Raw genomic sequence first — 24437 nt, 5'->3', positions numbered from 1 at the left:
CAGCTCTGCAGCGTGGAGCCCCGGTGTCCCGTGTCCCAGCTGCTGCCTTCCCTGGGGCGGGACACTGACAATGAGCTGGGCGAGTGCGTTCCCAGGGGCGCCTGTGCCCCACGTTGGAGCGCCTGCTCTCTCCCAGTTCCAGCTTCCTGCTAGGCACTCAGAGGCTCGGCCGCGGCTCTAGCAGGCGGGTTGAGTTCCAGGCTCATCGCTCTCTCCTCCGCCCTCCAGCCCCAACAGCTACTCTTAAAAAAATCATTTTCCAGACTCAGTGCTCTCTGCTGGTTCACTCCCCCAGTACCTGAACAGCTGGGGCCCGGCATGCGCGGAGCCAGGAGCTGACAACGCAGTCCACGTGGGTGGAGGGGGTCCAGTTACTCCCGTGAGCGCTGCTGCCTCCCAGGGTTAGCAGTTGGAATCTGGAGCTCGAGCCGGAAAAGGGACCCTCGGAAGTGGGCGCCAGTGCCTTAAGCACCCGGCAAATACCCACCCACGTCTCCTCTTGCTTTTATTCCGTCTGTCGCATCAGTATCTGTGATGTCCGTGTGCGTGGCAAGGAGTGGTTGGGAGGTGCGGATGGGCAGTGAGGTTTCTTCCCGTCTGGGCTGTCGTGAACAGTGAGGTCTACACGGGTCCTCCAGCACCTTTCCTGAGTGTGGTGGATGCTGAGCTTTTTGGAACATTCTAGACGTTAGTCTTTTGTTGGATAAGGACTCTGCAAATACCTTCTCCCGTTCCGTGGGGTGTCTCTTCACGCTGCTTCTCCCTTTGGGGTGCAGAAGCTGCCGAGTTTGATGGAACCCCACTTGTCTAGTTTGCCTGCACTTTTGGGGTCTTAGCCAAGAAGTCATTGCCCGCACCAGTGTCTCCGAGTTACCTCCCCTACTTTGTTTTAGCAGCTTCAGGCTTGCGTTCAGGTCTTTGGTCCATCTTTTTTTTTTTTTTTAAATTTATTTATTTTTTTATTTTTTTGACAGGCAGAGTGGACAGTGAGAGAGAGAGAGACAGAGAGGAAGGTCTTCCTTTGCCGTTGGTTCACCCTCCAATGGCTGCTGCGGCCGGCGCACTGCAGCCGGCGCACCGCGCTGATCCGAAGGCAGGAGCCAGGAGCCAGGTGCTTCTCCTGGTCTCCCATGGGGTGCAGGGCCCAAGCACCTGGGCCATCCTCCACTGCACTCCCTGGCCACAGCAGAGAGCTGGCCTGGAAGAGGGGCAACCGGGACAGAATCCGGCACCCCGACTGGGACTAGAACCCGGTGTGCCGGCGCCACAAGGCGGAGGATTAGCCTAGTGAGCCGCGGCGCCGGCCCTTTGGTCCGTCTTGACTGGCTTGCACATGGGGAGGTAATTCCATGACGCTGGGTGATGTGCTAGTACTCCGTGGGGACTTCGTGCGTCTGTTGTTCGTCACGGATGTTGGCCTGTGCTTTCCTTCTGGTGCTGTGTCTTTGTTTGATTTCGTACCAGATTAACACCGGTCTCACAGAAAGAGAGCTTGGCGGGCGTCATCCCGTCCAGTTTGTGGGTGGCTTCAGGTGTGTTGGTCGGTTCCTCTGCCAGTGTTTTGAGGAAACGAGGGAGGGTGGAGTGGAATCTGTGTGTGTGGTCCACTCACCTCATGTGAATGTAGAAGCCGCAGATGGTGTTAGAGTTTGGCCACGAAGCCGTCCCCAGGCCCGGGGCCTGACCTGGGAGGCTTGCTGCTCGCCGGGGGTCTGTTGGATCCCTGTATGCTCGGGGTTCCATCTCGGCAGGCTCCCGGATCCAGGAACTGCTTCGTCCAGGTTTCCAGTAGAGTTTCTTACGACCTTTTGCAATGGCATGTTTCCTACCTCTCACTGTATCTGAGTTTTTTCTCTGTTAGCCTGCCTAAAGGTTCATATCTTTTCTCTATCTTTTAAAATACAGTTTTTAATTCTTTGATCTTTTGTATTTTTTTTTAGTTTCAGTTTCACTTATCTCTATGTCTTTTGACTGAGGAATCGAATCCATTCACGACCAAGGTTAATCCTGATAGAACTAACTCCTCACTGAGTCGGTCGGACACTCACTGAGTGTCGTACGTGTTCGCTGGCTTTTCCTGCCGCACGCTGTCTACCTTTGTGTTTTGGTGGCTTCCTGTCATGGCAATACTGGGTGTTCCTCCTTTGCTCCTTTGTCTGCTTTGTTACTGAATTCTCTGCTGTCACAGGTTTGCTTTCTTTCTTTTTTATTTTTATTTTTTTTTTGCCAGGCAGAGTGGACAGTGAGAGAGAGAGACAGAGAGAAAGGTCTTCCTTTGCCGTTGGTTTACCCCCCAATGGCCGCTGCGGCTGGTGCATCACGCTAATCCGAAGCCAGGAGCCAGGTGCTTCTCCTGGTCTCCCATGGGGTGCAGGGCCCAAGTACTTGGGCCATCCTCCACTGCACTCCCGGGCCACAGCAGAGAGCTGCCTGGAAGAGGGGCAACCGGGACAGAATCCGGCACCCCGACCGGGACTAGAACCCGGTGTGCCGGTGCCGCAAGGCGGAGGATTAGCCTAGTGAGCCGCGGCGCCGGCAGTCATAGGTTTTCATAATTGTTGCTATCATCCGTTTACTTTTTGTTCTTTTTAGTTTTTAAATTTTATTTCATCTTAAAAAAAAAAAAAAGATTATCACTTGCCTAAAAGGCAGAGTTAGAGAGAGAGAAGGGGGAAGAGGGAGGGAGAGAGAGAGATGTAGATATCTCCCATCCGCTGGTCCATTCCCCAAAAGGCCTCAGTGGCTGGGGCTGGGCCAGGCCAAAGCCAGGAGGCGGGAGCCTCGTCCTCGTCTCCCATGTGGGTGCAGGGATCCAAGTCTAAAGCTAACGCACGCTTCCCCAGCTGCGTTAGCAGGAGGCTGGATCGGAAGTGAAGCAGCCGGGCTCGAGCCTGTGCCGCTACCTGCTGTGCCGCAACGTCCGTCCCTGTTTTTTTTTTTTTTTTTTTTTTTTTTTTTTTTTTTGTCATCGTATTTATTTATTGCTTTAAAATTATTTGAGAACAACTTGCCCTAGCTTGTCAGGAGACGTTGGTGCCGCATGTTTTCTCACGCAGATGAGCGACCTGGTGGGAGGCCTCGTCAGTGAGAGAACTGTCACTCTTGTTTCTTTATCTTTTTTTTTCCTTTTAAAGATTTATTTATTTGAAAGGCAGAGTTACAGAGAGGAAGAAGCAGAGAGAGAGGGACACACACACACACACACACAAAGGTCTTCCATCTGCTGGTTCACTCCCCAGGTGGCTGCAATGGCCAGAGCTGCGCGGATCCGAAGCCAGGAGCCAGGAGCTTCTTCCTGGTCTCCCACGCAGGTGCAGGGGCCCCAGGACTTGGGCATCTTCTTCTTCTTCTTTTTTTTTTTGACAGGCAGAGTGGACAGTGAGAGAGAGAGAGACAGAGAGGAAGGTTTTCCTTTGCCGTTGGTTCACCCTCCAATGGCTGCCGCGGCTGGCGCGCTGCGGCCGGCGCACCGCGCTGATCGGATGGCAGGAGCCAGGTACTTATCCTGGTCTCCCATGGGGTACAGAGCCCAAGCACTTGGGCCATCCTCCACTGCACTCCCGGGCCACAACAGAGAGCTGGCCTGGAAGAGGGGCAACCGGGACAGAATCCGGCGCCCCGACCGGGACTAGAACCCGGTGTGCCGGCGCCGCAAGGTGGAGGATTAGCCTAGTGAGCCGCGGTGCCGGCCGACTTGGGCATCTTCTACTGCTTTCCCAGACCACAGCAGAGAGCCAGATCGGAAGTGGAGCAGCCGGGTCTCGAACCGGTGTCCACATGGGATGCCGGCGCTGCAGGCCGCAGCTTTTCGCCACGGCTTGGGCCCCTCCCCTTGTTTTTGACATTCTAATTTTTACCAGTCTGTCTGTCTATAGATCTCTGTGTTTATCCTGACTGTGCTGTGGGTCGGGGATCCCCGAATTCTGTTGTGGGGATCGAGCGCCATGGCTGGGCTTCGTCCAGGGTCTTGTCTTCCTGCCTGTGAGCAGGGATGCAGGGGCTGTGACCGGGAGAGCAGGGTTGACTGAACGATGGGGGGACGGCTGCCCCTGGCTTCTTCTGGGGCGCAGTCGCTTGTCTGGCGTGGCTCTCCTCCATTTCCCAGTTACGGCCTCACCGGGTGCAGGACTCGGATAGAGGTTGTTTTCTTTGAAGACCTTGCATCTGTCAGCGTCCTCCTCCGCCCTGTAGGGCTTCTGCTCGGAGGCCGCTGCGTGGTCCCCTCTGCACGTGCCCTGATGCTCTCTGAGGCGTCTCCCGGGCGCTTTCCCTGGGCTGCGGGGCCCCTCCGGGAGGTCTGCGCGCTTGAGTCTGGGGTCCTTCGCGCGTCCTGGCCCTGGAGGTCCGTGTCTCTTTCAAGACTTGGCACGCTTTCAGTCTTAGTATTTTTTTTAAAGATGTATTTGAAAGGCAAGGAGGCCGGCGCCGCGGCTCACTAGGCTAATCCTCCACCTTGCGGCGCCGGCACACCGGGTTCTAGTCCCGGTCGGGGCGCCGGATTCTGTCCCGGTTGCCCCTCTTCCAGGCCAGCTCTCTGTTGTGGCCCGGGAGTGCAGTGGAGGATGGCCCAAGTGCTTGGGCCCTGCACCCCATGGGAGACCAGGAGGAAGCACCTGGCTCCTGCCTTCGGATCAGCGCGTTGTGCCGGCTGCGGCGGCCATTGGAGGGTGAACCAACAGCAAAGGAAGACCTTTCTCTCTGTCTCTCTCTCTCTCACTGTCCACTCTGCCTGTAAAAAATTAAAAAAAAAAAAAAGTGAGAGAGAGAGAGAGAGAGAGACTGAATATGAGCGTGTCCCTCTGCTCCTTCACTCCCCATGCCTCAGCAGCCCGGGCTGGGCCAGGCTGAAGCCAGGAGGCAGAAACTCCCCCCAGGTCTCCACATGGGTGGCAGGTCCCAGGACTGTGGCCGTCATCTTCCCAGGCGCATTTCCAGGAGCCTGGATTGGAAGTGGGGCTGCTGGGAAACATGAAACACAAGGGAACAGTTTGCTGGGACACCCGATGGCACAACCAGACTGCAGCCAAGAACTGGAGGAGAAGTTGAGAGCTGGCGCTGCGGCGCAGCGGGTTAAAGCCACGGCCTGCAGCGCCGGCATCCCATATGGGTGCCGGTTCGAGCCCGGCTGCTCTGCTTTTGATCCAGCTCTCTGCTGTGGCCTGGGAAAGCAGTAGAAGATGGCCCAAGTCCTTGGGCCCCTGCACCCACATGGGAGACCCAGAAGAAGCTCCTGGCTCCAGATCAGCGCAGCTTCAGCCATTGCGGCCAACTGGGGAGTGAACCAGTGGATGGAAGACCTCTCTCTCTCTCTCTCCTTCCCTCCCCCTCCCCCTCTCCCCCTTTCCCCCTCTCCCCCTCCCCCCCTTCCTCCCTTCCTCCCTTCCTCTCTGTGACTGCCTTTCAAATAAATAAACCTTTCTTAAAAATATCAGTATATAGCAAGGTAGACTTGACTTCATGATGCTGATGTGGCTACGTGCTAACTACTGGTCACGTGGCAAAGTGCACGTGTGTACACACACACACACACACACACACGGAAGAGACCCCGAAGCTCTTGGGAAAGAGACCTAGGTGGCCGTGTCTGCTGGAGTGGGGCCTGAGAAGCGGGGGCCGCCGGCATCCTGCGGTCCTCGCACCACCGCCGGCCTCTCCCTGGGTCCCTGGTCGTCCGCGTGTGCGTGTCTGGGTGGGGTCCTGAAGCTCTGCCCCCAGCTCTGCACTGCAGTGTTCCCCTTGAGTTCACGCCCACAGACAGCTCTCCCGGGCCGGAGGAGAGGGGCCGACGCCGTGTCCGTGGGCGAGGAGCTCCGTGGCTGTGCTCGCCCACGCCCTGCCAGAGTCAGGGTCTCTGGGACACGGGCCTTTGCAGGACCCTCACTCTGTGGTGCCACCCTCCACCCGCCTGGCCAGGGCAAGGACACGGCTGATCAGGGAGGCAGGGGCGGTGCCGGTGCAGAGCTGCACACAGCCACAGGGCCCGGCCCTGATCGCCCGCAGAGATGGCGTTAGGCTGCCGCCTGCGGCTTCTGGGAGAGTGGGGATCTATCCCCTCGAGCGAATCTTCTCTCAGGGCGTCAGCATCCGCCTCTCCCAGGGGTGAAGGACAGCTTCCGGCGGTGACGGTGAGGATCCTGACGAGCAGGCACAGGGATTTCCGTGGCCGCTGTGGGATCAGAGCGGCGGCACCGCGCCACGTCGAGCCGTGCGCTAAACGGCACGGTAGGTAAGTTTATTTGGCACTCACAATTTTTGAAATCGACGTATGAGTGATGTTTGAAACATTTACAGAAAATGTGCATTTTGAGAAAAAGACCTTGCACAGATCTCAAAACGTTTTGCACCAAAATGTGTCTTTTAGTTCCTTATTAGAAAAGATGTATTTATTTATTGGGAAGTCAGAGTGAGAGAGGGAGGTGTTCCAGCTGCTGGTTCACTCCCCAGATGTTGCAGCGGCCAGTGCTGGGCCAGGCGGAAGCCAGGGGCCTCCTCTGCGTATCCACTAGGGTGGCGGGGCCGTCTGCTGCTGCCTGTCCCAAGCGTGTTAGCAGAGAGCTGGATCGGAAGTGGAGCAGTCGGGACTCGAACTGGCGCCCGTGTGGGATGGCGTCTTTACCACTGTGCCAGGTTGTCGGCCCCAGGTCCACCTCCTGTGAACTCCTCGAGGCGCCCCCACGGGTGGTGGAAGGGAAACGTGTGGGGCACGGGGCCCCCCACACTGCTTCCTGTTGAGCTCACGCCCGCACCCTCTGACGGAGTCTGGTCTCCCAGGATGTTGAATTGCACTGTGCTTAGCAGTTACAGGTCTAGCTCTTCTGAGCCTGGGGCTCCATCTCCCTCCTCAAGTTGCTGTGCGTCCCTGATGTCCACGGGTCTCCCACGGGGCCTCTGCTTGGGCATCCAGACTTCCTGTTTTTTTTTTTTTTTTTTTTTTTTTTTTTTTTTTTTTTCTTTCTTTCTCAAAAGCACTTTTTTTTAGGCCGGTGCCGCGGCTCAATAGGCTAGTCCTCCTCCTGCGGCGCCGGCACCCCGGGTTCTAGTCCCGGTCAGGGCACCGGATTCTGTCCCGGTTGCCCCTCTTCCAGGCCAGCCCTCTGCTGTGGCCCGGGAGTGCAGTGGAGGATGGCCCAAGTACTTGGGCCCTGCACCCTCATGGGAGACCAGGAGAAGCACCTGGCTCCTGCCTTCGGATCAGTGTGATGCGCCGGCTGTAGCGGCCATTGGAGGGTGAACCAATGGCAAAAGGAAGACCTTTCTCTCTGTCTCTCTCTCTCTCACTGTCCACTCTGCCGGTCAAAAAAAAAAAATAAAAGCACTTTTAAAAAAGATTTATTTGAGAGAGTTACAGAGAGAGCCAGAGCGAGAGAGAGAGAGAGAGGTCTTCCATCCGCTGGTTCACACCCCAGATGGCCACAATGGCTGGAGCTGCGCCGATCTGAAGCCAGGAGCCAGGAGCTCCCTCCAGGTGTCCCACATAGGTCGGGGTCCAAGCACTTGGGCCATCCTCCACTCCTTCCCAGGCCACAGCAGAGAGCTGGATTGGAAGTGGAGCAGCGGGACTCAAAACAGTGCCCATGTGGGATGCTGGCACTGCAGGTTGGGGCTTTAACCCACTGTGCACAGCGCCCCCCCATCCTGAAATGCACACACGCGAGTGGAGCCGTCCACCACCGAGCCATGAGGGTGCACTCCGAGGGCTGTGCTGCCAGCTGTTCTGCTCGTGTGAACGTCACAGGGTCACTTCCACACGGGTCTGCAGCACAGCCACACGGGGAGATGGGGCTGATGGGACAGGCAGCGCGTGGACAGAACACCGAAATGCGACACGTGGCCGTGGAGGGACTGCCATCACAGCTCTCTCGGACATCGATGGGTGGCTCCACTGGACATTGTGAGTAGGGAACACTGAATGTCCTCCCCAGTGAAGCGCCCGCTACCCAAACTGTCCTGTTCAACCCTTTTGGAAGCCTGGAATCCAACAAAAATTTTGCAGCGACCAGGGGACGCTGGTGACGAGTGACACGGCTGCATCTCACTAAGCGAGAGCTGGGGTGAGAGCTCACCCTCGGCCGTCCCCGCCCCCGGCCAGCGCCGCTGCCCAGGCCGGAGGGGGAGCTCTGTTCTCAGGGTGTCTGGCTTGGCACTGACCTGGGGCTCGCCGACTGTGGGTCCCCACGGCTGCAGGGTCAGACGTGGTTGAGCACAAGTCCAGGCAGACGTGTGGCCGCGCCGTCCGAGGGAAGGGTGACTGCTGGGACAGAGTGGATGGGAGGGAGAGGCGAGGGAAGGAGAGGAGGGGGGCGATGAGATCTGAGGAGCCCCCGGCGGCCTCCAGCCTGCACGAAGAGCCAGCCGACCTGTGCTGAGTGTGGAGAACTTTGGAGTTTGTGCGTTAAAGGGAATCAGAGCCAGCCGACCTGTGCTGAGTGTGGAGAACTTTGGAGTTTGTGCGTTAAAGGGAATCAGAGCCAGCCGACCTGTGCTGAGTGTGGAGAACTTTGGAGTTTGTGCATTAAAGGGAATCAGAGCCAGCCGACCTGTGCTGAGTGTGGAGAACTTTGGAGTTTGTGCGTTAAAGGGAATCAGAGCCAGCCGACCTGTGCTGAGTGTGGAGAACTTTGGAGTTTGTGCGTTAAAGGGAATCGCCGTCAAGCCTTTGGCTGAACACGGAGCTGACGTCGGAGACATGTCAGCCGGAACTGGGAGGAGAAAGGACCCGACCTTGACAAAGGTAGTTTCCAAAAGTCACAGCAGACAAACAGAAATCGCTCAAAACGCTGAAGACTTCAGCCTTCCACGAGCCGCCAAGACCAACAACCAGCCCGTGGGAGGCGGGGAGTCTGCCTCCCAGCTGGCCACGCTGAACGTCCCCTGTTCTGGGGAAGTGACGAAGGCGCTGGTTAGAGGACACGGAGAGCGATCGTCCGCGGAGGAGCCCAGACGTTGTTCTAGGTGCGGCGGAGGCTGAGCGAGGCCCCGTGCCCCGCACAGGGAGCCGGAGGCAGACTCTGCTGGGAGGGGCCCGTTCCCGTGCTGGAGCATGAGGTGAAATGCCTCCAGTCCAAGCACTCAGCAGCGAGCTTTGGAAGCCGCTAGAGAGTGTATCCAGTATAGCACAAGTGTAACAGGCCATAGTATCAAAGTGTACAGTTCCGTGTAAACTGCCGGATACAATTGTATTTCCCAGGTGCAGCAGGATGTTTTTGGATATATGTGTATCTAATATATATAGCTTAGAGTGGGTCTTTTTTTTTTTTTTCTTTTTTTTTTTTTTTTTTTGACAGGCAGAGTGGACAGTGAGAGAGAGAGACAGAGAAAGGTCTTCCTTTGCCGTTGGTTCACCCTCCAATGGCCGCTGCGGCTGGCGCACCGCGCTGATCCGATGGCAGGAGCCAGGTGCTTTTCCTGGTCTCCCATGGGGTGCAGGGCCCAAGCACCTGGGCCATCCTCCACTGCACTCCCTGGCCACAGCAGAGAGCTGGCCTGGAAGAGGGGCAACCGGGACAGAATCCGGTGCCCCAACCGGGACTAGAACCCGGTGTGCCGGCGCCGCTAGACGGAGGATTAGCCTATTGAGCTGTGGCACCGGCCTAAATCTTTTTTTTTTTTTAAGATTTATTTATTTTACTTGAAAGAGTTACACAGAGAGGAGGAGAGGCAGAGTGTGTGTGGTGGGGAGGGAGGTCTTCCATCCGCTGGTTCACTCCCCAATGGGCCGCAACAGCTGGAGCTGCACTGATCTGAAGCCAGGAGCCTCTTCCAGGTCTCCCACGTGGGTGCAGGGGCCCAAGGACTTGGTCCATCTTCTACTGCTATCCCAGGCCATAGCAGAAAGCTGGTTCGGAAGTGGAGCAGCTGGGACTCGAACCAGTGCCCACATGGGATGCCAGCAATGCAGGCGGTGGTCTTTCCCACTACGCCACATCGCTGGCCTCAAATCTAACTAATTAACATGTATTTTCTCGCATCTTTATTATTTTTGTGGCGTGACTCTGAGGCTTCCGAGGACACTTAGGGTTGTTATTGGCAGTCGCCGTGGTTTGCAGTAGCTCACGTGGGCTGATGCTGCCGTCTGTCGCAGTTCTGTGTCCTTTAGCCTCCGTCTCCTGAGCGTCCCCACCACGGCCCCAGCCCCCGAGGGCCGCCAGCCCACCCTACACTTCCGTAGAGGAGCATGTCACGCTGGGCGGGTGACATTGTGTGGCCGTGTCTTTCTGTGTCTCAGCAACCTCACAGCGTGGTGTCCTTCACGCTGTCCGTGCGGCTGAGATGGCGGGACTTAGGGAAGTGCCATATTTCAGGGCCAAACCCAGTGACACCATTGCTCAGACCAATGCCGCAGAGTTGTTTTGTTTTTTTAAAGATTTATTTGCTTATTTGAAAGGCAGAGTTAGAGAGAGAGACAATCCCCAAGTGGCCGCAATGGCTAGAGCTGTGCCAATCCGAAGCCAGGAGCCTCTTATGGGTCTTCCACGTCGGTGCAGGGGCCCAAGGACTTGGGCCATCTTCCCCTGCTTTCCCAGGCCACAGCAGAGATGGATTGGAAGTGGAGCAGCCGGGACTAGAACTGGTGCCCATATGGGATGCCAGCACTGCAGGTGACACTTTACCTGCTACATCACAGTGCCGGCCCCTATTGTAGCAATTTAAAATGACTTCAGTATCAGGGTCATATGCACTCTTGAGGTTTGGGAAGAGTGAGATCAGATCACACTCATTCAACTTTAAATGTTTGGTAGAATCTTGAATGAAGCCTTCCAGTCCTGTGTGTGTGTGCTTGCTTGTTTTCAAAAACATTTATTTATTTTGCTTGAAAGAGTTATACAGAGAGGAGAGAGAGGAGAGAGAGGAGAGAGAGGAGAGAGAGGAGAGAGAGGAGAGAGAGGTCTTCCATCCGCTGGTTCACTCCCCAGATGGCCACCATGGCCGGAGCTGTGCCTATCTGAAGCCAGGAGCCAGGAGCTTCTTCCGGGTCTCCCATGTGGGTGCAGGGGCCCTAGGACTTGGGCCATCTTCTACTGCTTTCCCAGGCCACAGTAGAGAGCTGGATTGGAAGAGGAGCAGCCGGGTCTTGAACTGGCGCCCACGTGGGATGCTGGGGCTCCAGGCCAGGGTGTTAACCCGCTGCGCCACAGCGCTGGCCCGTGGAGATTTCTCATTACTGATCCAGTCTCCTCGTTATTGGTCCGTTCCATTCTACTTCATGACTCACTCTTGGTGAACTGTGTGTGCCTAGGAATTCAGCAGTTTCTTCTGGAGAATGCAGTTTGTTGGCCTGTGGTGTTCCTGGTAGTTTCCTGTGATCCTTTGTCTCTCCGTGGTCTGAGCTGTCAACACGGGTGGATCTGAAGAGGTTCTGCTAAGAAGCCATTACTAAAAGACAAATACTGTGCGACTGCATTTTTACGAGGTGACCTAGAAAGGTCAGGTTCATAGGATGGCGGCTGGAAAGGCAGGAGGACTGGCAGTGGAGGCCGTGTTGAAAGGGTGGAGAGACGTGTGGAGATGGGCGGTGGCGCCGGCCGGCGAGCCTGGCGCGGTCACTGACGCCGTCCGCTGGCCGCTTGGAAGCGGTTGTGACGATCACGCTTGTCCAGCACAGTTCCAAGGCGGTTGAGGCGGCCGCAGGGCCATGCAGGCGTCTGTAGGGTGGCGCTGTGACCTCCGTGTAGCTGGAGCCCCAGACGTGGAGGAGGGAAGCAGCGGCATCAGTGGGGAAGTTCAGCCTGAAGCTTGCCGGCTCTTTGAACAGATACTAAACTCTTGTTCCAAGGAGCTAAAAATCCCTAAATAGAGTGAGTGCAGAGAACACGAAACGTGGGCGAAGCACATCACACTAATAAAGGCCAAGAGTAGAGTGAGTTCTTCTTGCTATTGATATTTACTTCTGCTGGGATTTGAGTACAGAATCTGTATTTTAACTTAAAAATCAATGATGGTGGGACTGCACGTTTGTCCTGGGGAGCGTTCACTGTCCTCCTGAGGTAAACGCTGCAGTTGTTGAGTAAAAGTGGACAGACACACGTGCATCTTTCTATATATCATTTATTGGTGACGCTCACACTTTAGTACCTATAGAAGTCAGTAGGTCTTGCAGACAACAAAGGGGAAATCGTGGAAATGGAGCTGAAATTTCAAAATGTTTCAAAATATAAACCCAGGTCCTAAGGAGAACAGCACCTTGCGTGAGGTCAGCCGACGCGCTGGGCAGGGTGCGGGGTGTGGGGGTGGGCACCAAGTGCAGAGGAGGAGAAGGTGCCGGCTCCCGGGGCCACGGAGCAGCAGAGTCGCCACAGCCAGGATGGGGAGATGGGACAGCGGTGGCCGGCGGGGGGGGGGGGGTTGATGCTGTGCGTCTATACCTAAAGCCCATGAAATCTGAACTTATTTCGTGTTAACCCCAATTTCACAAAGCAAAACTAATATGTATAATACTTTAAAATATTGTGTTCCTGACTCATAGACTGACTGTTTCCTGGTTAGCTCTTGTACACACGTACACCCAGCATCAACGTCCCTCGTTCCGGTTACGACCACACAGCAATTCCCTGGAGACGTCATTGTCGACACAGTTGTATTCTCTTTGCCTGAGTTAGGGTGGAGGACTGACAAGGTCTGGACCCCTCGCAGGACAGATACTCAGGAAGCCTTGAGCATCACGGACTGCATTTGCGATGGCGAGAAATGGGCGCAGTGGTTCTTTAGTGGAAATTTTGGTGAAACTGAAGATATGGAACCCGTCTCTGACGTTATACAGGGAAACCACCCCAATGTCCATGTCCAGGAAGATCCCCACGCGTTGTAATGAGGGCCCCACCAAGAGAGGCGTGAGAGGTGTGGTGCTGGCGAAGAAGCAACCTTCTCGCAAACCCAGGGTCCAGTAGCCGCGGTCCGAGGCCAGCAGGACGGGCCCCTTGCGGTTAGCCGACTCTCTGCAGACCCCCACGTTCCATTCTCTGCTGCTGCCCACGTCCACCTCCCAGTAATGGCGTCCAGAAGTGAACTCCGGGGAGCCCAGGACGCACAACGTGTAGTTATGTCTCTCGGGATACTTCCTCCAAGTCTGTTTGTACAGCCCACAGTGGACGGTCTTCCGGTCCTCAGAGATGACCAGGCATTTGTGGGCCGCGTCCTTGTCCAAGGTCACATCCACTGCGGAGAGGAAAACCGGAAGTTCAGCCGACGCGTTCTAGACTCTTCACAACGCACCCCTCCCCCTCGGCTTCTCTGCCCTGAGCATCTCCCCAGGGAAGCCTCCCGGGCCCTCGCTGCATCCCATCTCATACAGAGAATGAGGAGCTGTGCCTGCTGCAAGTCTGATTCCCACAGGCTGCTTCTTGCTTTAAATTATTGGATCGCTTAAAGATTTTTCTTCTCTTGAAGCATAAAACAGGAAGACTGTTTACTTTCAAGATTATGACACATCACAATTCTGAGAGGATACAGGCATCTGCTCAATGGAATGATGAAGCGTTCCTGGGTGCAGATCAGTGGTGGACGTCCCAGTTTGCTTCCACTTTGTCCCCTTGCCCTTGTGTCCTGTTGCCTAGGGAGTCACATGGCAGGGTTTGCTCTCCTGTGCTATAAAAAGATGGAGAGAGACTGCAGAAGTCCAGGGGTGAGGTGAGCTCTGGGCTCTGGGAAACTCAGAGGGAAGGACGCCCCGGCCCGGGTGCAGGTGCGTTGGGCGTCAGGGCAGCCGCTGCTCCAGAGCCGGCACGAGGCAGTGCTGAGGGGCAGGTGACCTGCAGGAGAGCGGCTGTGGCGTGTGGCGCCATCTCCAACCAGCCCAGCTGTCAGGGCGGGGGCGTGGGGGTGCTCTGTGGCACGTGCCCGTGTCTGGAGCCCGTGGGCACCTCTGCAAGGAATCTCGGGGCCAGTGCCTTTCCTCGGCTCCCTGGTGACTCGGCTCAGAGGCCACACCCAGTCTTCCTACAGAGTTGACAAGCAAGAAGGCATCTGGACAGAGTCGCCATTCCAACCCAGGTGCTATGGAACAGACGCGTCTCTCCCCACTGACACTGCAGAGTGAACGCCCAGCAGAGCACGCCTGGCCCCGATTCCATGACCAGGTCGGGGAGCCGTGAGCCAGGACACTCCGGGGGCCTGGTTCAGGAACCCGGCCGTCTGGTCTGGGTCCTGACCACGCTGCACCTGTGCAGCTCAGCTTGCGGGTAACTCGGTGCGATACGGACTCAGGCACTGCGTCTCCTGTTCTGGCTCAGAGAGGCACGTGCACACCTCGGGGCTAAGGCCTGGAACCTGGACCGGGCCATAGGAGCTGACCACAGACAGCCCCGGGCAGCTGCCCCAGCCTTGCCCCGCTCACTATGGTCAGCGTGTCTGGGGCTTCCCGGGTCGCGACAGCTGCCGGCTGTCACTGCTGTGTGTGGCTCACGAACCAGCAGCACTGGCGACTGAAGGTCAGAAATCCAGTTTCTCAGGAAAGCCGGGGGCCACAGCACCGGGGTCTGCATTTCAACAGGATCCTCAACTAATTTGTAGATGCTTGAGTCTGAGAATCGCATTGCAAACCACGTTTCATTTCAAAACTGGATGCAATCACACAGGAAAAAAACAACTTAATAGTGCATTTTCTTTAATTCTCATGAATTCAAAATATCTTTACATATGTAAGCAGCCACATTTAAACAGCTAGTTACCATGGGGCCGGTGCTGTGGCGTAGTGGATAAAGCTACCGCCTTCAGTGCCCATATGGGCACTGGTTGGAGTCCTGGCTGCTCCACTTCCAATCCAGCTCTCTGGGAAGGCAGTGGAAGATGGCCCAAGTCCTTGGGCCCCTGCATCTGCACAGGAGACCCGGAGGCAGCTCTGGTTTTAGATTGACACAGCTCCAGCCATTGTGGCCATCTGGGGAGTGAACCAGCAGATGGAAGACCTACCTCTCTCTCTCTCTCTGTGCCTCTCCTCTCCCTCTCCTCTCTCTCAAATCTTAAAAACAAAACAAAAAACAGCTAGTTACCAGTGGCTTCCTTATTGGGTGTAATAGCGCTAGGGCATGGCCTAAATTTTATACTTTTATAACCATGTTTTAAAAAAAGATTTCTATTATTTATTTGAAAGGCAAAGTTACAGAGACACACAGAGCAAGAGAGCGAGATTCTGCATCTACTGGTCCACTCCCCAAATGGCTGCAACAGCCAAGGCTGGGGCAGGCCAAAGCCAGGAGCCAGGAGCTTCATTTGGGCCTCCCACGTGGGTGCAGGCGCCCAAGGACTTGGGCCATCTTCCACTGCTATTCCAGGCCACAGCAGAGAGCTGGAGCAGCCGGGACTCGAACCAGCACTCATATGAGATGCCAGCGCCACAGACAACGGCTAAACCAGCTGCACACAGCACTGGCCCCTTTCATAAACCTTTCTCGGTGGTTGTTTCCATTCTCAGTTGAGAACAGTTGCTTCTGTAGGAGGTATAAGAAGTTCAGGCACAGAATCTCCCTTGACCACAGGGGTCGCGCACTGCCTTTGCGGAGCCCTGCGTGGCCCCGATGGCAGACTTACCTTGGAACTTGAGCATCCTGGGGTTCATGGACAGCACGGCGCTCAGATGGGGCTCCAGCTCCTTGACGGCGTCCACCAGGTCCCTCAGCTGGAACGCAGACTTGATGTCCTGCTTCCGAGAGACCACAGAGCAGCCAGGGCACAGGAGACCCTCCCCGTCGGGCTCCCTCTGCAGGGAGTCGGTGCAGCGCAGGCAGCAGGTGTAACCACACTTCAGATACACGGGTTTTTGGAGGTGACCGGAGCAGATAGGACATCTACATGCCTCTTTAAAGTGTTCAGCCATGGCCACTGCCTAGGGAAGACAGGTGTGTTAGTGTCCGAGTTGAGTGACTAATAGAGATGGCGTGGGCCTAATGCTTGCAATCACTCATACTAGGTATTGAAGACACCACCTAAGCACAGATATCAACAGCTCATGGCCCCAGACTCCTGATAGATATATTTTAAAATTTATTTACTTGAAGTCCGAGTTATAGAGAAGGAGAGATATGCCATTCACTGGTTCACTCCCCAGATGGCTGCAATGGCCAGAGCTGGACCAATCCGAAGCCAGGAGCCAGGAGCTTCCTCTGGGTCTCCCACACAGGTGCAGGGGCCCAGGGACTTGGGCCATCTTCTGCTGCTGTTCCAGGCCACATCAGAGAGCTGGATTGGAAGAGGAGCAGCCGGGGCTTGAACCGGCACCCATATGGGATGCAAGCAGTGCAGGCCAGGGCTGTAACCTGCTGTGCCACAGCGCCGGCCCCAGCAAATGTAATGTAATACTGTGTTTCTGTAGGGCGGTGCCGATCTGGATTCGGGGACGCTCCCCTGTCTGAGCTGTTGAGATTGGATGTGGCAAAAAGCCTGTAGCTCAGAGACATGAGAACAGAAGCGAGGAGAGTGAAAGTGGGACTGTGCCGAACCAGAGGTGCTGCCGTGGGCTCTGGGCCGGCCGTGAAGATGCAGCTCGGGCCGCCCGCGCCGCACGTGGCAGTCCTGGCTCCTCTGCACCACAGGAGGTGGGGGAAGGCGGCCCGGGGATTCAGACCCTCGCCACGCACCTGGGAGGCCCAGGTGGAGCTCCAGGCTCCTGGCTTCAGCCCGGCCCAGCCTTGGCTGTTGCAGGCATTTGGGGAGGGAACCAGCAGATGGGAGATCTGTTTCTCTCCTTGTCTCTCTCTCTCCATATATATTTTATTTATTTGAAAGGCAAAGTGAGGGGGGGGGTTCACTCCCCAAATGGCCACAACGGGGAGAAGAAGCCAGGAGCTTCTTCCAGGCCTCCCACACGGGTGCAGGGGCCGCTGCTTTCCCAGGCCACAGCAGGTCCCTGCCTTTCAAACAATGAAAACAAAAATTTACAAAGACAAGTGCTTCCACACGGCAAAAGAAACAAGCAACAATGAGAAGGCAGCTTTTGGAATGGGACACAATGTTTGCAAAGACTATTTCTGATAAGATGTCAGTGTCCAAACGATGTAATTAGGAGCTCATCCAGTTCAATAGCAAAAAAAAAAAAATTTTAAAATGGGCGAAGGACACGCATAGGTATCCCCCCGAGGAACACACACACGGCCACGTTCTTGAGACGGGGCTCAGTTCCACTCCTCCCCAGGGACAAGCAAACCAGACCCACAGCGAAACATCAGCTTATACCTGTCGGGTGCTGGTGTGAACGGTCAGAGGCGCTGGTGTGGATGCGGGGAGACGGGGACCCTCGTGTGCTGTCGATAGAAACACAAATGGTACCGCACCGTGCAGAGAACGGGTTGGAGGATCCCCAAAAGTTAACAACAGCTCTGCCCTCTGACCCCAGCTCTGCACACAGGGAGAAGCCAAGGCGGCGTCTGGATGAGACGGCCGCCCTCCCTCCCACGTTGCAGGCAGCACTGTATGGCAAGACGTGGAGACAGCCCGTGTCCGTGGCGGTAGAAGGGGCCCTGTAACTGTGCCGTGTGCGCACACATGTGTGTTACGTGCCCATGCAAATGGCCTGCGTGAAGGAGCAGCAGTCTCCCCAAACCGGGCGAAGTCTTGCATTTGCAACACAGAGGATGCACCTCGGGGCTCTGCGAGGTCAGGTGAGCAGGCAAAGACAAGCCCAAGGTCTCACGCCAGGAACGGGGCAGGGTGGCACGGCAAGGCGCCCGCTGTGATGCAGTGGATGAAGCAGCCGCCTGAGACACGTGTCCCACAGCAGTGCCAGTGCCAGCCCCGGCTCCCCGCTCCGATCCCATTCCCTGCCTAGGCGCCAAGGAGGGCGGTGGGTGACGGCTTGAGTACTTGGGCTCCTGCCACACAGGTGGGAGACCTGGAAGCAGTTCGGGGCTCCTGGCTTTGGCCTGGCCCAACCAGGACGGTCCTGGCCATTGGAGGAGCAAACCAGTGGGGGAACAAGTTCAATCTTTCTCTCCCTTCCTGGCCCCCTTCTCCTTTTGCTTTCCATATCACTCCGCATTTCAAATAAATGAATTAAAAGAAAAACAACACCCATAGGGGAGCCTAAGGCATGAATAAATCAGTGACTGAAAACTACCGTGAAGACGGTGAAGACGCGTGAAGCTATGACTCCACTCCCCAGGCCTGCTCTCCCCCTCTGCCTTTGGCGCCAGTTTGAGAAATAAAAAGAAATCCCCTACGGTTGCACTCACCTGGCCCTGCTCAGCTCTCTGCCTCCAGCACTTCCCGAGGGCGGGCTCCCTGGGGCTTTTATGGGCAAGGCCTCCCGCCCCCGCCACGCCCTCCACAATCCGCTCAGACTTGCTGTGATTCCGGCCTGAAGGAGTCCTCTTGTGTTGGCCAGAGCCTTCCCACAGAGGAGGTGGCTGTCTTGAGTGTCATTCCGTAGTGAAGTATTACCGCATTACCACTGCAGGTGTGACCTTGGCTGTCACCGGCATTGATGATAGGATCTGGGAGCCAGGAGCGTCCCTGGGTCTCCCACACAGGTGCAGTTGATTGTGTTGATGAAGTCTAAAATATTAGCCCGTGTCCCAGACCCGAGTGCCTGAGTTCGGCCCGCCCTGCTCCGGTGAGCACCCTGGGAGGCGGCAGCTGACGGCTCCAGTACGTGGGTTCCTGCCGCCCCCGTGGGAGACGCTGATGGCGTCCTGGCCTGGCCCAGGCTGGGCCATTGCAGGCATTTGGGGGTGAATGAGTGAACGGGAGATTTGTCTCTGTATCTCTAAAATAAATAAAATCAGGCAACATCATGAACCCTGAAATGAACAGGGCTCATTTCAAAAAGCTTTGGATCACGAAAGTAGACTCTCACATTTCAGTCAAGCAAATTAGTCCACCCCACTCCAGAAGCGTAAACCACACCCCTTAGTCACGCACTTCCAGGAGAGGGTCTCGTTTCCAAAGCCGGAAGCTGCCCAAGTGCATGATGGGTGCCGAAGCCCCGGCTGTCCCTGACCATCCGTTATGGTACATGTTAGGCTCACTTTCCGTGTGCATCCCAACACGTAGGTGTCCAGTGATAACGTTGAGGACACAGAGTTGTGAACGCTGGTCTGGACATTGCACACTGGGTCCCGAGCAGAGGTGAGGCGGCCGTCTTAGCCCGAGCCCGCCTAAAAGCCGGCACAAACCAGCTTGGCTCCCCTAACGCTCGCCCGCCCAGAAGGGACAACAGCCTGTGCTATGTGGACCCCCAGTCTGTAGGGGGGGGCGGGTCCCGCGCAGGTTGGTCTCTGGGTACACCTGTTCTGGCTGTTGTTTCGTGGTCTCTGTCGTGTTTGTGTATTATAACGTCTACACGCATGGAACGACCTGGTACCGTGTAAATGTGTATGCTTTGATGTTTCACTTTGAAGTGAAAACCCCACTAAGGGTAATGAGCAGGTAACACGTGTGCCTCGGGCCCTGGGTGGCCGCAGCTGAGCAGGATGGGGGGGGGGCTCTGATGCGGTTTGGGCGATGGTCTGTAGTTTAATTGGTTGCCAGGGTGTGCTGGAAACAGCATCTCGCGTCCAAGCACGGGCACGCTCCCGCTCTCCGTGCCTTCTGTCCCATGAGGGGAAACTGGCACACACACAGCTCTGGGTCGTGACCGTGTAAGGTCACCGGCCCCTTCCCTGGCGTCTTCTGCTGGGTCCGAGCTCTGACAGCAGCCCCTGTGCCTAGGGTGAGCAGGAGGCCCCCATCTCACCTGATGAACAAGTTAGTTATCATCAAGCCCCTCTCAGGTGCTCACACTCCGGGCAGCTTCTCTGACCCCACGTGTTTTCCGTTTGTTGTTTGAGCCCAGGTCTTCTGTTGTGGGGGTCACCGGGTGCCCACGATTGTGGAAAGACCCAAGTCGGGCTCTGACTTGCCCCTGCTCTTCCACCAAAGGGAGGAGAGCCAGGTTTCCCGGCGCCCGGCAGGGGCTGCCTCTGGGAGCCTCCTGCCTTCGCTGGCTCTGGGGAGCTCCCCCTGCCTGCCCCCGCAGCTCAGCACCTGGGGGGCTCCTGCACGGACAGGATTCTGTCTGAAGTTGACAGCCACAGTGGCATGGATTCACGGGGGGTACAGTGTGGTAGTTCTGTACACGCACAGCGTGCACTGCTCACGCCGGCCGGCCAGTGTTTCCATCTCGTCATCTGGGATTGCGACGTGTGAGCTCTTGTCCTCCGTTTCTCACGATGGTCCTAGCAGGATGCTGTAACTATGGTCACCCTCTGTGCTGTGGCTCTCTGGACCTTACTCCTTCTAGAACACTGTGCTGTGTTTATTTATGATTTATTTTAGAGTTATTTATTGGCTGCCACCGGGGCTCACTGGGCTAATCCTCTATCTGCGATGCCGGCACCCCGGGTTCTAGTCCCGGTCGGGGCGCCGGATTCTGTCCCGGTTGCCCCTCTTCCAGGCCAGCTCTCTGCTGTGGCCCGGGAGTGCAGTGGAGGATGGCCCAAGTGCTTGGGCCCTGCACCCGCATGGGAGACCAGGAGAAGCACCTGGCTCCTGGCTTCAGATCAGCGCGGTGTGCCGGCCGTGGCGGCCATTTGGGGAGTGAACCAACGGAAGGAAGACCTTTCTCTCTCTCTCACTAACTCTGCCTGTCAAAAAAAAAAAGTTATTTGTTAAAAGGCAGAATGACACAGAGAGAGACAGAGAGGGAGATCTGCTGGTTAACTCCCCAAATGACCTCATTAGCCAGAGCTGGGCCAACCTGAAGCCAGGCGCTCCCTCCACGTCTCCCACGTGGGTGCAGGGGCCTGAGGACTCGGGCCGTCCTCCACCGCTTTCCCAGGCCACAGCAGAGAGCTGGAAGTGGAGCAGCCGGGACTCGAACTGGCACCCATATGGGATGCCGGCACTGCAGGTAGCGGCTTTACCTGCTCCACCACAGTGCCAGCCCCCACACAGACTTTCTAAGATCATTGTAGACTGTATGTGAAACAGTCCTGGATGACGCTGCCTTCCGTGTGGTTGCCTTCTTGGTCGTGAACTCCAGTCATTCAGGAGCAGCAGCTGGAGCCCTGGGATCCCGGGAGAGCAGCAGGAGTGGGGAACGGTGGGAAAACACGAAATCAAAATTCCAGACAGGTGCGTCAGCCGCGGCTGAGCCTGCAGAAGCAATGACGTAAAAACCGTGGCTAGAATTAGGGCGGGAGCTGACAGAGGTGCCCCCGCTTCAGGACGGCGCAGGCGGCTTGGGGGGCGGTTGGTGGCGTGCGCGTGCTGACTCTGGTGGGGCCTGTGCCGGAGAAGCACCGTGGAGCCTCTGGCCCAGACCATGGCGCCAATAGCCGTGGCAGCACGCAGAAACCGCAGGGGGACCAGGCCTGCACTGGGGCTGCAAAATGAGCCCAGGCTCTCGCCTTCAGATCCGGGGCCATCGCGTGTGTCCCGGGGGCCAGGGGCTGTCCCGGAACATAGGCACCGTTTAGGATGCTGAACACCCAGCAGGTGCAACAGAGGGAACGGCGGCCTTGGAGGCTCTTCCCGGGGCAGCAGCTTCCCCGGGCGAGGGTGAGGGGCTGACAGGTGCCCAGGGCACACGGGGAGCCCAGGGCGGAGCCGCCACTCACACAGTCTGCAGCCAGGACCGGCCAGGGCTGCTCAGAACAAGAGTGGCCATGAGGTGAGGAGTCACGGAGGCTCCAAGAACCGAGGAGTTGGCCGCGGCCAGGGGGCGAGAACCACGCGTGTGGGCTCGGTCTCAGGCCGCACGAGGTGGGAGGGACGTTCAGGAGGAAGACAGCGACATTGGCCACAGCCCCAGGCCCATAGTTGAAAACCGGTGTGATTTTCAGACCCGGCTCTCGCGGACCTTGCTCCTGCAGACGGGGTCTCCGAGCATCTGCGGTGCTGGCGAGGCTGTGCCGTGGCTGTGCCGTGGCTGGCGTCAGCACTGCTCTCGGTCCCCCGAGCTTCTGGAAGGGCTCCGGGCCTTCCTGCTCCCATGTCCCCTGGGAGGGGCTGCACGCAGCGAGCCCAGCACGCGTGCCGATTTCACAGCCGTGGGCTCATGTCTGTGCTGGGGCAGGAGGTGCAGGAGCTCACGCGAGCGGTGACGTCGGGCCTGGAGGGAGACGCGCTTCTGGGATGAGATGCCCACCGGGCTGCTTGGGAAGAGAACTGCTTGGCCAGGAGTTCTATCTCAGCGCCCCCCCCCACACTTGGCAGGGGTCCAGGCACTTGAGCCGTCCCGTGCTGGCTGCCCAGGCGCACTGGCAGGGGTCCAGGCACTTGAGCCGTCCCGTGCTGGCTTCCCAGGCGCACTGTCAGGGGTCCAGGCACTAGAGCCGTCCCGTGCTGGCTGCCCAGGCGCACTGTCAGGGGTCCAGGCACTTGAGCCGTCCCGTGCTGGCTGCCCAGGCGCACTGGCAGGAGGCCAGTCCAGGCACTTGAGCCGTCCCGTGCTGGCTTCCCAGGCGCACTGGCAGGGGCCCAGGCACTAGAGCCGTCCCGTGCTGGCTGCCCAGGTGCACTGTCAGGGGTCCAGGCACTTGAGCCGTCCCGTGCTGGCTGCCCATGCGCACTGGCAGGAGGCCGGCCCAGAGCACAGCAGCGGGGACTTGAACCCGACTCTCACGCGGGACGCTGGTGTTGCCGGCGGTGGCTTAGCCCGCTGTGCCACAACATCAACCCCCAGTAAAGACATTTTGAAACTAATCTGAGAGGTCAGGAGATGCTCATCAAGAACAGAAACACAGGGGCCAGCGCTGTGGCATCGCGGTACAGCCGCGGCCTGCAGTGCCGGCATCCCACACGGGTGCCGGTTGGAGTCCCGGCTGCTCCACTTCCGATCCAGCCTCTGGTATGACCTGGGAGAACAGTAGAAGATGCCCAAGTCCTTGGGCCCCTGCACCCATGTGGGAGACCTGGAAGAAGCTCCCAGCTCCTGGCTTCGGATCGGTGCAGCTCCAGCCGTTGCAGCCAATTGGGGCGTGAACCAGCGGATGGAAGACCTCTCTCTCTCTCTCTCTCTGCCTCTCCTCTCTCTGTGTAGCTCTTTCACATAAATAAATAAATCTTTAAAAATAAAGAGCAGGAATACAAAAACAAAACCCAAGAAGTCGAGAGTAACAACATTTATTACTCAAAATACAAATTACACACTGGTTATAACTTACTGTTTGTGGTGCAGAACGTGTTCCATATGTCTCCATTCTTCGCACAATAGCTAGACCAATCAGGAAGCATACAGGCGTGAGCACACGGCTGTTCCCAGTGCATTTCTCTTGGGCAAGGATTTACTGATGTGTTGGTCTTTGCTGTGGTGAATGTGAGCCGTCCCAGGACAGATACGCAGGGTGCCTGGGGCTGCATTGTCTGGGCTTGGAGGAACAAAGAAAGAGTGCAGTGGCCCAGGAGCAGTGCTCTTGGTAAATGCAAAGATACGCGATCCGTCTCTAACATCGTAAAAAGCAATGCTCCCCAAATCCACATCCAGGATCATCCCCAGCTAGTGCAATGTCAGGTGCACCCACAGGGCGGTAGGAGGGGCGGTGTCGGCAGAGAAGTACTGTCTGTGTCTCAAGGTCAGTGTGCGGAACCCGTGTTCTGAAGATGTTAGGATGTTCCCTGCACGGGGAGTGGGCTCCCTGCAAACCCCCACACCCCACCTCCACTGCCCAGTGAAGGCAGCCAGAGGTGATGCGAGGGGAGCCTAGGACATGGGGTGTGGGGAGCAACTCGGACTAGACTAAGTTACTGGAATTAAGACTTATTCTATGCATCTGCTCTCCCACAATATGGCGCTGGGAGAGGAGTAAACAGCTTCTACACAGCTGCCTCCAGTTCAACCAGTAACCTGCAGGAGCTGATCCTGCTCCTGATTGGAGGAGAGCAGCGTGCTCGGCGTGTGGGTAGCAGGGTTGGGATTGGTGGAAGAGGACTATAAAGGAGGAGAGAGACAACATGCACCAGGAACATCTATCTGAAGGAACACCTGTGCAGCCCCCGAGAGAGCCGGCCGGCGGTGTGCCGCTCCCCCGCGGAAGTGGGGAAAGTGGCAGGGGGAACCGTCCTTCCACGGAGGTGGAAGGACGGCAGCCAACCCGGGAAGGACCAGCAGCAAACCCGGGGAGGGCCGAGCAGACAGAAGAACAGCGCAGGGTCCTGTGTCGTTCCTCCGCGAAGAGGGGGAGCGACAATGGGGGCGTGGCTGAGTCCCAGCACACTCTCTCCAATTCTGTGTGATGTGCCCCCCTCGGACGCTCCTCAGGTCACCAGAAATGACCAGCAGGTTGTTGGCTGTGTCCACATCCAAGGTCATACCCACTGCTGGCCACTCGCGTCTCTCTCCGCAGGGAGCAGGCAACAGACGCACTTCAACCCCTGCAAGGCCCAACTTCCTTGTTCATACTCCTCTCTTAAATCTGTGTTTTCCTCACACCAAAGTTTTCATTGTGTGCTATTATTTTATTTTATTTATTTGACAGGTAGAGTTATAGACAGTGAGAGAGAGACAGAGAGAAAGGTCTTCCTTCTGTTGG

At 56.9% G+C, this 24437-nt stretch overlaps 1 protein-coding gene across 6 annotated transcripts; it reads right to left on the bottom strand.

Annotated features, from left to right (window-relative positions):
• Positions 1 to 9243: 9243 nt before the first annotated feature.
• Positions 9244 to 18353, bottom strand: LOC100348708 (ret finger protein-like 4A). 6 transcript variants are annotated; one of them, XM_017339429.4, is made up of 4 exons: positions 18159 to 18316; positions 17164 to 17231; positions 15523 to 15817; positions 9244 to 13152 (listed from the first exon to the last, which is right to left on the bottom strand). In XM_017339429.4, the coding sequence occupies exons 3-4, from the start codon at positions 15806 to 15808 to the stop codon at positions 12593 to 12595; spliced, it is 846 nt and encodes a 281-aa protein (XP_017194918.2). In that variant the 5' UTR covers positions 15809 to 15817; positions 17164 to 17231; positions 18159 to 18316; the 3' UTR covers positions 9244 to 12592. The 6 variants fall into 6 exon arrangements, with proteins under 6 accessions (XP_017194918.2, XP_089175844.1, XP_089175842.1 ...); XM_089319718.1 differs by having other exon boundaries at positions 15523 to 15813; positions 18159 to 18314; XM_089319716.1 differs by lacking the exon at positions 18159 to 18316 and adding an exon at positions 18044 to 18156 and having other exon boundaries at positions 15523 to 15813.
• Between the last annotated feature and the right edge of the window lie 6084 nt (positions 18354 to 24437).

The sequence above is a fragment of the Oryctolagus cuniculus genome, chromosome 18, assembly GCF_051225735.1.
Source record: "Oryctolagus cuniculus isolate XC-2025 breed Fujian yellow rabbit chromosome 18, ASM5122573v1, whole genome shotgun sequence".
Lineage (NCBI taxonomy): Eukaryota > Metazoa > Chordata > Mammalia > Lagomorpha > Leporidae > Oryctolagus > Oryctolagus cuniculus.
The sequence above is the reverse complement of the archived record's forward strand: the minus strand, read 5'-3'. Positions and strand labels throughout refer to the sequence as shown.